We start from the raw sequence: 14,124 nt of genomic DNA on the forward strand, positions 1-14,124 counted from the left end.
CAGGCCAATAAAGAGAGCTAAGATCCTCATTGCTCAAGTGTCTGTATGTGAGCATATGTTTGTGTATGCAGTAGTTTTTATAGATTTCTGACAAAAGCTTCCCTCCTTTATCTGTAAGTCCGCCAACTACACACTGGAGAGTGGACACACCCATAACTACTAGTCTTTGATGAGCTCTTGTCCAAGGTTGCTATGGGCCAAGTTTTTCATCAGGTTGCATGCACAGTAAAATATCTGTCTGTTTTTTCCTCCTTTAAAGTTACAGTGATAAACACCAAACATCCTTATAATTGTATCCTAACCACCATTAAACCATATTACAAGAAATGCAGACAAATGCACACCTTTAATAGGTTAACAAGATTCATGATTTAACTTGAACAGTATTTAAAATTGCTTAATCACAATGTTTAGACAGAATGCAGGACAACTAATTTCATTCATTTATTGATACTTGATCACATTAGAGAAAACATGAATTACGAAGCAGGATTGTATTGAATTGACATCCAAAACACTGGCATTTACAATAATAAAAACATTTAATCTAAATTAACCTGAAAACATAAATATTTCAATCAACTGAGTGGAGCACTTTACTATTGTAAAGGTTACTATCTTTACTATTTCCAATCTCAGATATCTTAGAATTGATTTTTGCTCATTAAATGTTTTTTGGTGTTCTTCTCTGGCTTGAGCAATATGATGAAACACTTTGGAGCAAATATACACAGTATCAGTCCAAAACTGGAGGCCAGAATGGCAAATATCTCCACAGCCACAGTAAATTTTCCAGGAGAGCTGACATATGCTGGAATAAAGGTGATCCAGACTGCACAGAATATCAGCATGCTGAAGGTGATCATCTTAGCTTCATTGAAATTATCAGGTAGTTTCCGAGCTAGGACAGCCAAGACAAAGCAAAAGACAGCCAGTAGGCCTATGTACCCAAGTACAACCCAAAACCCAATAGCTGATCCTAATGCACACTCTAGGATGATTCTCTCCTTGTATATTGTGAGGTTTTTCTTTGGAAAAGGAGGACGAAGAAGCAACCAAATGGTACATATTAGAATTTGAATGAATGTGAATGACATTACAGTCATCCTTTGCTGTGGAGGACCAAACCATTTCATAACATTACTACCTGGGAGTGTAGCTCTGAAGGCCATTAACACTACTATTGTTTTTCCAAGAACACAAGAGATACAGAGGACGAAGGTGATCCCAAATGCTGTGTGGCGCAGCCTGCAGGACCAGTCAGAGGGTGCTCCAATGAAGGTTAATGAACATAAGAAACACAGAGTCAGGGAGAAGAGCAGCAGGAAGCTCAGCTCAGAGTTGTTGGCCCTGACAATCGGGGATGTTCTGTGACAAAAGAACACAGCTGCTGTTATGATGGCCAGAAAGGCACCACCAACTGAGAAAGCGGCCAGGATGATTCCTAGGACCTCGTCAAAGGAAAGAAACTCTACAGGCTTAGGAAAACATGTGTCTCTCTTTGTAGTAGGCCAGAACTCCTTGGGGCAAGGGAAACAATCAGTGGAATCTGAAACAAAGTTGAAAGAGGGGCTTTAGTGGTGATATATTTGTTCTTGAAGATGAGCATTTGAAAAAAAAAAAAAAAAAAATACCTGTTGCATTGCTTATCTCTCCCTCAGGACACGGTATACAATCGTAACAGCAGATGGGTTTTCCTTTCTGCAGCACTTTACGAGTTCCTGGAGGACAGCTGTCACTGCACACTGACACCGGCACCTGGTTTGTAGACACATGTTTTCAAGTTTACTTGCTTAACAGACTTGTTTTTCCAATTTCTTTTTCAAACAGTACTGAATTCAAATATGTTCACATCTCACGACTTCCCAGGATACATTCAAGTTGCTAGCTCTCCTCAGTACCACCATCCTTGTAAATTATTAGTTGAAGTACATATTTGAGACATTAAATTCTGCAGAAACAACACAGTGTCCTCCACATCTCATGAATTCCTCTGAAGTCCCCTTGACACAAAAGTTTTTTTTGGGCTCAACTCCAGACTCCAACTATTGGGCTTAACTAAGTGACAGAGAAATGATAGTAGGTCATGGTTTTCTTGTTTCTTGTGCTTGGTTTGTAAAACAGAAACACTTTGGAAGCAAAGCGCTGCTTCAGAGGATAAGTGTGTGTGTGTGCGTGACTAAGAATAGCAGCAGAAGACAGGGAAAGACAGGCCAAAGACGTTGGTGTGTTCACTGCGTTCATCCTGAAAATAATGTATCTTTGAAAGGATATCATTAGATTTATCTATTTTGTATTCATCATATATAATAAGGACACTGGATTTACTCACAGCTATTAACAAGAACCAAAAACACATATTGTTGCTGACAAAATCACCAAATTTGAAGTTGCATGTGAAACTATTGCCTTAGGACTCCAAACCTGTGTGCCACCATCCACCCAGGTGAGGTTTCTATTGATGCTGAACTCCTGACCCTCCGGCAGTGATGCATCATAGCGCCCTACTGTCACCATCTCAATGCTGCCACTCTCACTTTTTTGCCAGTTAACCAGCTCATATCTGGCCACAGGATCCCCGTTGGCATCAAATGACACATCATAACCATTTTGCGAAAAATATACTTTCTTCAGCTGAGTAAGAACCTGCAAATATGCAAGATAGTATTAGTAATTCATATAAAAAATGGCACTTTTTTTTTTTTTTTTTTTAAAGAGCTTTACAGTGTTCACTTCCACATCCATTTTTTACCTGACCTTATTGGACTCTATCCTTGTGAATTTGTCACACTGAGCTGTAGCATTTGTGTCCTGACACACTGCATTATGAATGGCGTGAGCTATTGCATAAACAGCCTTATATACCATGTTAGTGATGCGGAGCTGAGATGTGTCAGTGTATGGGTTTTGGACAGTCTGTATGTCTTCTGTTCCATCACACACTCTCTTCTCCATGGCTGCCAGTAAAAAACACAGGGAAGATAGGGAAAGTGTCACGGTCACGGTTCGATTTTTACAGTTTTTTTTTAAAGCAAAGGTTGCTATGCCATTTTTGACTAGACTTTTATCCAATATAATATCCACCCTTGTCCTAAGCAGATCTACACATTATGATTCAACATACATGAAAAAAAAATGATTTTGAGGAGATTTTTAGCTTGCTGACTGAGAGCATGCCTATATAGTGTGTGCTTGTATTCATCACTGTTGGCATTGTGATACCACTGCAATTAAGTTGCACACAGAATCTTCTCAAGGACAGCAGGGCTGAAACTTGATGCACCTCATACCTCATGTTTGTGTTCAATAGTACTTGATTTCCATCTAATTAGAACAATGATGCTTGATGTTAAAGAAGCATGATCATTTTTCTGAAAGCAATGACCATGACAATTAAAAGCAAGGACATCAACTTTCTCACTTTTTCCCAGCTTGCAGTTGAATGCATCCTCCCAGAACTCAGTAAGCACTGGAGAGGCAGCCACGTTAGAGGGAGAGAGATCCAGCAAGAATTCTCGTAGACCTGGGATGACAGATTTCTGAATGCCAAATCCAACGGCTCCAGCACAGAAACTGAACCTCAGCATGTCATGGTTAGTTACCCAGGACTCACTGCCTATCCATTGGCGAGGTGGAGAAGGCTCGAGTGACAGCTCCTCCAACAGGATGCTCAGTTCTGTAACAGCTACAAATGCCACAACAACCGTAGCTGTTGACCTGGAGAGACATACACTTTTATGTAATAATTGTGAATTATATGTCAAATGTCAAGATACACAGATAAACATGGATGGCACTGTAGTTTGTTGATGTTGCACAGTTGTCTATTTGTCTCACGATAAATATGAAAGAAAAAACTGCGGTAAAAAGATGCATTTTCAAATAGCAAGAAATAAAAGAACTGCCGTGCTAAATTTGATCTAACGTTTTATGTGATTTTGTGTGAGTGTCAAAAGTAAAATCACTGATGTAGAAACCTGCGGATAATGCCAGCAACTCTCTGAATCCTGCTACGTGGGTGGGTCCGATAGAAAGATTCAGAGTATTCCACACAGATCCCCTCCTTCTGCGCTGCTTTCAGGAAAGACGCCATGCCATTATTGCCATAGTCTGAATCTGACCGAACAGCACCTATCCAAGTCCAGCCGAAGTGTTTCACCAGCTTGGCCAGTGCATCAGCCTGAAACTGGTCACTGGGGATTGTTCTGAAGAAACTTGGGTATTGCTGCTTATCAGACAGGCATGCGCACGTTGCAAAGTGACTCACCTAAAGAAAACAAAGTAATCCTAAACAAGACCAACAAAATATAGCACTGTGCTTACAGGTTTTCCAGAAATTATGAGAAATTTAGCCCTACTTGAGGAATGTTAAAGGACCCAAAGATGCGCGACATGCTGATTGATAGTGTGGACCCAGACTCACCAACGATAGCCATCACCTTACCAAATTGTGAGCATTTGTGACCAGTATAAAACACCGGATCCAGACTATTTAAAAGTTGGAATGCAGCATGCACTGCAATGGGCACTGAGGCACAAGAGTCGTGGATCTGATAACCGAGTGTGATGCCTGGCAGCAGCTCTGTGCTGTTGTTAATCTCCTCAATGGCAAATACCATTGCGCGTGAGTAGCGCAATTCACTGTAGTCAATGCTGCACACAGATAATGATGTTACTGTTTCACAAACGATGAGGAAAATTTGAAGATTATGAGAGAAAATGCACCAAAAAACCCTGCACTTCATAGTTTTATGGACCAAAACTGATGCATTCACTCCATATGAATCAAATATATATCACAGTATTGCCTGACCATCAACAATCAAAAATTTGAATGCGCCGTTTGAATAGTCATAAGTTGAATTTTTTTTTCCTGCTAAAACATATAATTCTTTTCACATTTTGAACATAACAAAAATGTTTTGCAAAATGACCGTCAGCACATCATACAAATCAAAACATGTATATCCCCACACAGTCGAACATCCTTTTATCCACCACTTCTCTCACTTACTCACCTCCCTTTGCACCTTTGTGGCTCAGGCTTGGTGGTATAGTTATGATTCACTGTGTGCTTGTAGTAGTGTATAGAAAAAACACCCCCAATTACATAGTCACCATCCATTGAGAATGCAGGTAGACGATTGGTAGCCTGGAGTTTACATTTCACAGATGAGGCCTCAGTGCTGCCCTCAGCACCGGTTCTTTCCTCTGTAAGGTCAGTGCTTTGTTTCAGAACATCCCCAGAACTATTTAGGGCAATAGCTGAGTTCACCACCCACAAAGTCAGAGACAGGATCAGGCAAACAAAGACAGATGAGATCTTCATTCTCTTTGTCCATACAGTATGTTGACATGCTCTGTGTGTGTTGGCACTGGCTTATATGGATTCTCAGACAAGAGCACCCTCCTTCTACTATGTGTCATCAATACATCAAATAGAGGATGCCCTTACCCAAAGTTATTTGATTAACTCTATCCAAGTCTTTTCTATAGGCTGTATGGAAACATATTTTATATTATATATATATAAATATTTTTTGTGTCTGTGTCTGTACCTTTATAACGTTTTTAGTTTGTTGTTGGTCATATTAAAGTAAAGCCTTAAAAAAATCTAAACAGAACTGCACTTTTTTGGAATGTCTACATCATTTGGCACATAACACAATTTATTTGTGACATTATAATGTTAAAAGGACATTCACATGAAATCTAGAAATTAGCTTGTAAGAAAGCTTATCTTTGACTCTGTATTCCAACTCGTCAAATACTGGCATTTTGGGATGGCGGCCGACCTGACCTACAATCCCAAAGCATCAATATTTCATGAGTTGGCAATGACTGTCAAACATGTAGACCATAGAAAAGAATTGGACATAAATTAATTAAATACAGGGTGTCCAAAAAAATGTATACACACTTTATCAGCTTATAACTCAATTGCCGCAACAGTCTGTCATGCCAAGTATTAGCGAAGACTTTGAAGATGAGGAGTTTTATTTTCAGAAAGATGGCGTGCCCCCACACTACCATCGCGTAGATGTTGGATCCTTCCTTGATGAGATCTTGGTGAACCTCCGTTGGATTGGAGGGAGGGGTTTCGTTGAATACCCTCCATGTTCACCAGACCTCACACCACTAGACTTTTTTCATGGAGATACCTAAAAGACAAAGTCTACGCTATGAGACCTGCAACAATCTCTGAATTGAGAGCAGCCATTGAACGTGAATGCACACAAATACCAAGGGAATTGTTTTGTGATGTGTGCGATTCCATTGCTTTGCATTGTCAGCAGTGTCTGGACCAGACGTACGAACGTCAGTTTGCAAACAGGCAATGAGAAAAAAATAAAATGATGTTTGTAAATGCTGTTACATTTTGAAATTAAATTAATTTTGATAAACACTTATTTAATTATTATTATTATTATTTAAAGTGTGCATACATTTTTTTGGGACACCCTGTACATCTAAGGACGTCCTTTCTCTGATGTATAGCAGGCTGACGGGCAGTTGGAGGAGGGAAGCTAATGATTGAACATCTATATAAACCAGTGAAAACGCACACGGTATGCTCACAAACAGGCACTTGAGGGATGAAGACCTCAGCTCTCTTTATTGGCCTGATCCTGCCTCTGAGTTTGTATGAGGCCTCACCTGTGAAATGTAAACTCCAGGGTACAGCTCGTCAACCAGTATTCTCAATGGATGGTGACTTTGTTATTGGAGGTGTTTTCTCCATACACACCTACATGCAAACTGTCAAACATAACTACACCATCATGCCGGAGCCACTAAAGTGCACAGGGAGGTTGGTATGAGGGACAAGTGCTGGATAAAAGGATGTTACACTGTGTTGGGTGGAAATGTTTTGATTTGTATGATGTGCTGCAAAGATGTGCAATATGAACAATTTAAGTTCTCTCTCTCTCTCTCTCTCTCTCTCTCTCTCTCTCTCTCTCTTTCGCTCTCTCTAGTATACAAGAAAAAAAAAAACTCATCATGATTTTAAACTTAATGACTGTGTCTCTTGTTGGTGTTTAGGTAACATTGATGTATATTTGGTTCACAGAAGCAATGCAGCTACAGGTTTCTGTATTGTCCATAACTATGAATTACAGATCTCCTTTATTGCATTTTCTGTTAAAATTGTGAACTGTCCTCACCATGTAAATTTGAACAGTGACATGATTGTCTGTGTGCAGAATTGAGTCCCGTGAGCTGCGATTCTCACGTGCAATGGTCTTCGCCATCGAGGAGATTAACAACAGCACAGAGCTGCTGCCAGGCACCAAACTTGGTTATAAGATCCATGACTCCTGTGCCTCAGTGCCTCGGACAATGGAGGTAGCATTTCAGCTTTCAAATGGCCTTGATCCGGTGTTTTACACTGGCAACAATTGCTCACAATCCGGTATGGTGATGGCTATCATCGGTGAGTCTGGGTCAACACCATCAATCAGCATGGCACGCATAATCGGGTCCTTTAACATTCCTCAAGTATGCCTAAATATATTTTTTTCATTTCTATCAAACTTTGGTTTTAATACAAGCCACTGCTGATGTTTTATGTATGTGGATATTAAACAATTACAATGCTGAATTCCTTTAGGTGAGCTACTTTGCCACTTGTGCATGCCTGTCTGATAAGCAGCAGTACCCCAGTTTCTTCAGGACAATCCCCAGTGATCAGTTCCAGGCTGACGCACTGGCCAAGCTGGTGAAACACTTTGGCTGGACTTGGATAGGTGCTGTCCGGTCAGATTCAGACTATGGAAATAATGGCATGGCCTCTTTCCTGGACGCAGCACAGAAGGAGGGGATCTGTGTGGAATACTCTGAATCTTTCCATCGGACCCACCCACCTAGCAGGATCCAGAGAGTAGCTGATGTTATCCGCAGGTTTCTATTATTATCTATTGTTATCTGTCTTGATACTTGCATTTATTTAATAAAGCTATAAAGAAATGTCTCTTCAGGTCAACAGCTGTAGTTATTGTGGCATTTGTGGCCTCTGGAGACATGCGGATCTTGCTGGAAGAGCTTTCACATAAACCTCCCCCACCTCGCCAGTGGATCGGCAGTGAGTCCTGGGTAACCAACAAAGACATGCTAAGGTTCAACTTCTGCACTGGAGCCATTGGATTTGGCATTCAGCAATCTGTCATCCCAGGTCTGAGAGAATTCTTGCTGGATCTCTCTCCCTCTAAAGTGGCTGCCTCTCCATTGCTTACTGAGTTTTGGGAGGATGTGTTTAACTGCAGGCTGGAAAAAAGTGAGAATCTTTCATAGATGTTCTTAGGTAGATTCTTTGGGGCTGTGTTGCTATGTTGATTGTCTCTGCGGGAGGGAAATCTATTGGAATCTATCCATATGAAAATAGATGAGTGCATAATAGTGCTTTTAAATGCAGTGCAAAATGGAACAATATAGATATACAAGCATATTCGAATCACGTTTGATGTGTTAAATGGGACAAGGCTCAAGCTAAATAATAATGATAACCATGTATAATTCTAAAAGCTGAAAAAAAACATTCTCTGTCTGTGTGTTTTAGGTGCAGCCATGGATGAGCGTGTGTGTGCTGGAAATGAAGACATACAGACTCTCAACAGCCGGTACACTGACACATCTCAGCTCAGAATCACCAACATGGTATATAAGGCTGTTTATGCAATAGCTCATGCCATCCATAATGCTATGTGTCAGGACAGAAACTCTACAGTTCAATGTGACAGATCCACCAGGATAAGGTCAAAACAGGTCAGTCGAAACGAATTGGCAAATGCAAAATATGATGCTCAAGCTCAGAGTGCTATGTTTTCCAGACAGCTTCATGGAGGAAATTGTGTTTGGGGAAAACACTGAGCTGAAACCAATACACAGCCTTCTGATGTAGATGTTAATTTTAAGGTGTGTGAGGGCTGAGTAGAGGGCAGTGGATATGGCATCCTCTGTGGTTCTGAATTCAAACAGATGAGGGTCCAGGCTAGATGGAAAGTTTTCTTTGATGTGCTAGAGAACCACGGTAGACACACCAGACTTTTTTGAGGCAGGTGTGAACACTCCCCTGTGAAGCGAGATGTTGAAATGTCAGTAATCATAATAACTACCTGGTAGCATAAAATGTTTTTAAAAAACACATAATACCAGCACCCCTGTTTATGTCATGTTTTGAATCATCTACTATATCTTATTTATTTATTTATTTATTTATTTATTTATTTATTGATGTTGTTGGTGTTGAGGTCTCTCTGCAATCTTGACTGATGTCTCCTCTTTGGATCCGTGACGCCAGCTTTCAGTCTTGTTCTGGCCCCTTTGTCACATGACAGAAAGTCAACTTTTTTGTCTCTGGATTGAGCCCTCACCACTCCATTCATCCAGGCTTTTTAGTTGTTTTCATTGTCTTTGTGATCACTACATCATCAGCACATTTACTGATGTATGATATCACTGGTAATGTGTATTCATCAAGAATGCAATAACATTGTGATTATCCTAGGTGGCAGCATCTGTAAACACATGACAGTTCTTGCACTCAAAACACATACAATTTGTTTTATTATTACTATCAACTGAGCGTAAGTAGGCAGGAGAAGCAAGGAAAAATTTCCAGACCAAAATAAGGATGGCATAAGGTTTTTTTTTAAATAACTTTAAAGGTGTGTTTAATTGAAATCACCGGCAACAATAAAACAACTAAATATATCACTTCACACACACAGGTTCTTACCCAGCTGAAGAAAGTAAATTTTTCCCAAAATGGTTATGATGTGTCATTTGATGCAAATGGGGATCCTGTGGCTGTATACGAACTGGTGAACTGGCAAAAAAGTGAGAGTGCTGGTATTCAGATGGTGACAGTTGGGCACTATGATGCTTCACAGCCGGTGGGCCAGGAATTCCTTATCAACAGGGACCTCAATTGGATGTTGGGTAGCAGACAAGTAAGGATGTCAAAATGATATACAAATATACATTTCAGATCTGTTGCTCTCAAAGGACACTATATGCATACTGAAAGACTTTTTGGTTGCTGTAATTATCCCAAAAGTCCATTCTGGCTCTGAAGAGATCTATTCATCATACAAGTTCAAGGCAATTGATGCAGGACAACACAGTCCTCCTTCTGTATAAAATGTCATCCAAAATTCACATTAAAAATCAATAAGAGAGTAGAGTGGTCTGAGACTGGCAAAGAAAGTGAGTCTCTTCCAAAGCTACAATATTTTTCATATTAAAAGCCCCCTTTATATTTTTCTAAGAACATGTTCTCTCATTGACCTAACCAAAATAGGGAATTTGTCCTGAAACATTTTTTTTACTTTGAAAGATAATCCAGAGACTCATCTAACTCTGATTGCTTGAAACTCACAACTGAATAGGTGACTCTCAAAATCATATTCACCACCATTCTCAAAACAACATGTTTGTTGCAGCATACCAACGAACGGCATACTGGATCATTGTTGTACAGTGAAAGTTTCATTCGGTTTACTTAGTTAGGTTTAAACATGATTTAATTTAATGTGTTGGGTTAAAATAAGGCAGTGCTTATGTAACTTCAGTTACAAACAAATGTGCGTAATTATTTCGGCCACAAATAGTTGCCAGCTATTTTCACACAAAATTGAAACTGGGATTTTGTCCCCCAGCAGTTACAATGAAAAGGCTTTGGAAAATTTTCACAGCCAGATGAAACAGGAAGAATAGTAACAATTACCAAAAACCCTTTCAATACACAATATCTATTGTTCAAAGAGGTATCACGAGAGCAGCATAGCCCACGTGAATATTTTCAAGTTTGGTTGTATCTGTGTACCAGGTGCCTGTGTCAGTGTGCAGTGACAGCTGCCCTCCAGGAACTCGTAAAGTGCTGCAGCAAGGAAAACCCATCTGCTGTTATGATTGTATTCTGTGTCCTGAGGGAGAGATTAGCAATGATACAGGTAATTATTTTTTTTCGCATGAATTTCTAAAACATACTCAAATGTATCACTGCTAAAAGCCCTTTCTTAAATGTTTCAGATTCCCCTGATTGTTTCCCTTGTCCAAAGGAGTTCTGGCCTAATACAGAGAGAGACACTTGTTTCCCCAAGCCTGTAGAGTTTCTTTCCTTTGACGAGGTCCTAGGAATCATCCTGGCTACATTCTCAGTTGGTGGTGCCTGTCTTGCCATCATAACAGCAGCTGTGTTCTTTCATCACAGGACATCCCCGATTGTCAGGGCCAATAACTCTGAGCTGAGCTTCCTCCTCCTTGTCTCTCTGGCTTTATGCTTCTTATGTTCATTAACTTTCATTGGAGCACCCTCTGATTGGTCCTGCATGCTGCGCCACACAGCATTTGGGATCACCTTTGTCCTCTGCATCTCTTGTGTTCTTGGAAAAACAATAGTAGTGTTAATGGCTTTCAAAGCTACACTCCCAGGTAGTAATGTCATGAAATGGTTTGGTCCTACACAGCAAAGGATGACTGTAGTGTCTTTCACATTCATTCAAGTTTTAATATGCACTATTTGGTTGTGTCTTAGTCCTCCATTTCCAATGAAAAACCTAACTTTATACAAGGAGAGAATCATCCTGGAGTGTGCTTTAGGATCAGCTATTGGGTTCTGGGTTGTGCTTGGGTACATAGGCCTACTGGCTTTCTTTTGCTTTGTGTTAGCTGTCCTAGCTCGGAAACTACCTGATAATTTCAATGAAGCCAAGCTGATCACCTTCAGCATGCTGATATTCTGTGCAGTCTGGATCACCTTTATCCCAGCGTATGTCAGCTCTCCTGGGAAATTTACTGTGGCTGTGGAGATATTTGCTATTCTGGCCTCCAGTTTTGGACTAATACTGTGTATATTTGCTCCAAAGTGTTTCATCATATTGTTTAAGCCAGAAAAGAACACCAAGAAACATTTAATGAACAAAAATGATTTCTAAACAATTTGAGCTTTCGAACTGGAGCTTGTGCTATGCAATCAGCACAGTTTGTTGGAATGTCCTTTATGTGTTTAATTTACAACAATGTTTCATCATATTCTCAGTAAACATGTATACGCAAATGCATGTGTTTGATAAAACTATTGTTATATTAAATGCTTTTTTTCTATGAACAGCAGTTCGATGGTGAGAATGTACATGAGATATAGAATGAATGAGCAAATATAAAACATATAATAAGAAAAGTTGATTACTTGACCACAAATCCGAACCCTTTTGGAATTATGTTTGCCACCTCCTGTCCTACCATGTCACCAAAGCACATTTCCATCATACAGCAAATGTGAAATGAAATGAGTCTTTAAGTTTAAACTGTTGACAATATAAACAGGATGTATTTTGGTTTACTGGCAATAGTTATCTATCAAGAACACTGCTTTAGTTTCATTACACACCATGAAATGTGATGGGCAGTTAAGCAGTATAGGAGGATAATGTCATAGTGCTGCTGCGACAGCCGGATTATGTCTGTTTTCCTATGTGTCTCCTGTCTGCCTTCTTTCCCCCTCTTCCGCCTCACCTGCTCTTCTTCTGTGTGTGTGGCTGGAGGTATGGCTACATCTTCTCATCACCTGCCGTCTACATAACCCCGATCTCCCCTCGACTCCGGTGCCAGATTATTCTGTAACACGGTAATCATATTGAGTCATAAAAGCCTATTCGTAAATGCTCCAAATCACACGTCCTGTGTTTTTGCTGTTAACTAACACTCGTCTTGTCTGATTCACCTGCAGTAAACCTCGTTGCTCACTGCCTGCCCGCCTGCCAGGCTGCCCAAACCCCACACCGCCCACCTACACGTCCCAGCCAGCATGGCCCTCGCACCTGCCTATCGCCTCAGCTACACCACGAAAATAAACCTTTTCCAAATTGCAAGCCCTGTCTCCGGTCTCTGCCTTTTGGGTCCACAAAGACTGAAACGCAACAGAATATCCATCCATCCATCCACAACCAGGTCGAGGGGGGCAGCTGCCTGAGCAGACTTCCATCTCCCCGGACACTTCCTCCAGCTCTTCAGGGAGGATCCCAAGGCGTTCCCAGGCCAGCTGGGCGACATAGTCACTCCAGCGTGTCATGGGTCTTCCTTGGGGTCTCCTTCCGGCGGGACATGCCAGGAACACCTCCCAAGGGAGGTGTCCTGGGGGCATCCGAAACAGATCCCCGAGCCACCTCAGCTGGCTCCTCTCAATGTGGAGGAGCAGCAGCTCTACTCCGAGCTCCTCCCGGATGACAGAGCTCCTCACCCTATCTCTAAGGGAGCGCCCCGCCACCCTGCGGAGGAAACTCATTTCAGCCGCTTGTATCCGGGATCTTATTCTTTCAGTCATGACCCAAAGTTCATGACCATGGGTAAGGGTAGGAACGTAAACTGACCGGTAAATCAAGAGCTTCGCCTTTCGACTCAGCTCTCTCTTCACCACGACAGACCGATACAACAACCGCATTACTGTGGCCACTGCACCGATCCGCCTGTCAATCTCACGCTCCATCTTTCCCTCACTCATGAACAAGACCACAAGATACTTAAACTCCTCCACCTGAGGCAGTAGCTCTCCCCCAACCCGGAGGGGGCAAGCCACCTTTTTCCGGTCGAGAACCATGGCCTCGGACTTGGAGGTGCTGATTCTCATCCCAGCCGCTTCACACTCGGCTGCAAACCACCCCAGGACAAGCTCCTGCTCCAGTCGTACAAGGACCATACAGCCCTTAACAGAGGGCCTCCGAGCACCTCTCACAGAATGCCACGAGGGACACGGTCGAATGCCTTCTCCAAGTCCACTAAACACATGTGGACTGGTTGGGCAAACTCCCATGAGCCCTCAAGCACCCTGCGGAGGGTATGGAACTGGTCCAGTGTTCCGTGGCCCGGACAAAAACCGCATTGTTCCTCCTGAATCCGAGGTTCAACTACCGGCTGAATTCTCCTCTCCAGTACCCTGGAATAGACTTTCCCAGGGAGGAGGCTGAGGAGTGTGATCCCCCGATAGTTAGAACACACCCTCAGGTAAGCACAGAAGTCCAGTAACAAAACACCACTCTGGTTCAGATCGGGGAGGCCGTTCCTCCCAATCACACCCCTACAGGTAACACTGTCGCTACCCCTCCAGGGTGGGGCCCCGGTGACGCC

General features: G+C 41.8%; 2 protein-coding genes across 2 annotated transcripts; one reads left to right on the forward strand and one right to left on the reverse strand.

Annotated features, from left to right (window-relative positions):
- Positions 1-644: 644 nt before the first annotated feature.
- Positions 645-5,329, reverse strand: LOC119008312 (extracellular calcium-sensing receptor-like). Its single transcript, XM_037078429.1, has 8 exons — positions 5,019-5,329; positions 4,359-4,653; positions 3,978-4,267; positions 3,437-3,717; positions 2,758-2,957; positions 2,425-2,646; positions 1,635-1,758; positions 645-1,549 (listed from the first exon to the last, which is right to left on the reverse strand). The coding sequence occupies exons 1-8, from the start codon at positions 5,327-5,329 to the stop codon at positions 645-647; spliced, it is 2,628 nt and encodes an 875-aa protein (XP_036934324.1).
- On the forward strand, positions 1,203-11,936 carry LOC119008317 (extracellular calcium-sensing receptor-like). Its single transcript, XM_037078441.1, has 9 exons — positions 1,203-1,365; positions 6,697-6,811; positions 7,206-7,500; positions 7,613-7,902; positions 7,980-8,275; positions 8,558-8,763; positions 9,729-9,950; positions 10,829-10,952; positions 11,032-11,936. Exons 2-9 carry the CDS (start codon positions 6,705-6,707, stop codon positions 11,934-11,936), a joined length of 2,445 nt encoding a protein of 814 aa, XP_036934336.1. The 5' UTR covers positions 1,203-1,365; positions 6,697-6,704.
- Positions 11,937-14,124: the final 2,188 nt, after the last annotated feature.

This window comes from Acanthopagrus latus, chromosome 2 (assembly GCF_904848185.1).
Source record: "Acanthopagrus latus isolate v.2019 chromosome 2, fAcaLat1.1, whole genome shotgun sequence".
Lineage (NCBI taxonomy): Eukaryota > Metazoa > Chordata > Actinopteri > Spariformes > Sparidae > Acanthopagrus > Acanthopagrus latus.

Coding starts and splice junctions, on each gene's coding strand:
- LOC119008312 (XM_037078429.1), bottom strand. CDS start 5,329: ATGAAGATCTCATCTGTCTTTGTTTGCCTGATCCTGTCTCTGACTTTG. Junction 4,268..4,358: donor GGTCCTTTAACATTCCTCAA/GTAGGGCTAAAT, acceptor TGTTTTCTTTAG/GTGAGTCACTTTGCAACGTG. Junction 1,759..2,424: donor GGGTGGATGGTGGCACACAG/GTTTGGAGTCCT, acceptor TCTACAAACCAG/GTGCCGGTGTCAGTGTGCAG.
- LOC119008317 (XM_037078441.1), top strand. CDS start 6,705: ATGGATGGTGACTTTGTTATTGGAGGTGTTTTCTCCATACACACCTAC. Junction 9,951..10,828: donor GGATGTTGGGTAGCAGACAA/GTAAGGATGTCA, acceptor TCTGTGTACCAG/GTGCCTGTGTCAGTGTGCAG. Junction 10,953..11,031: donor AGAGATTAGCAATGATACAG/GTAATTATTTTT, acceptor TAAATGTTTCAG/ATTCCCCTGATTGTTTCCCT.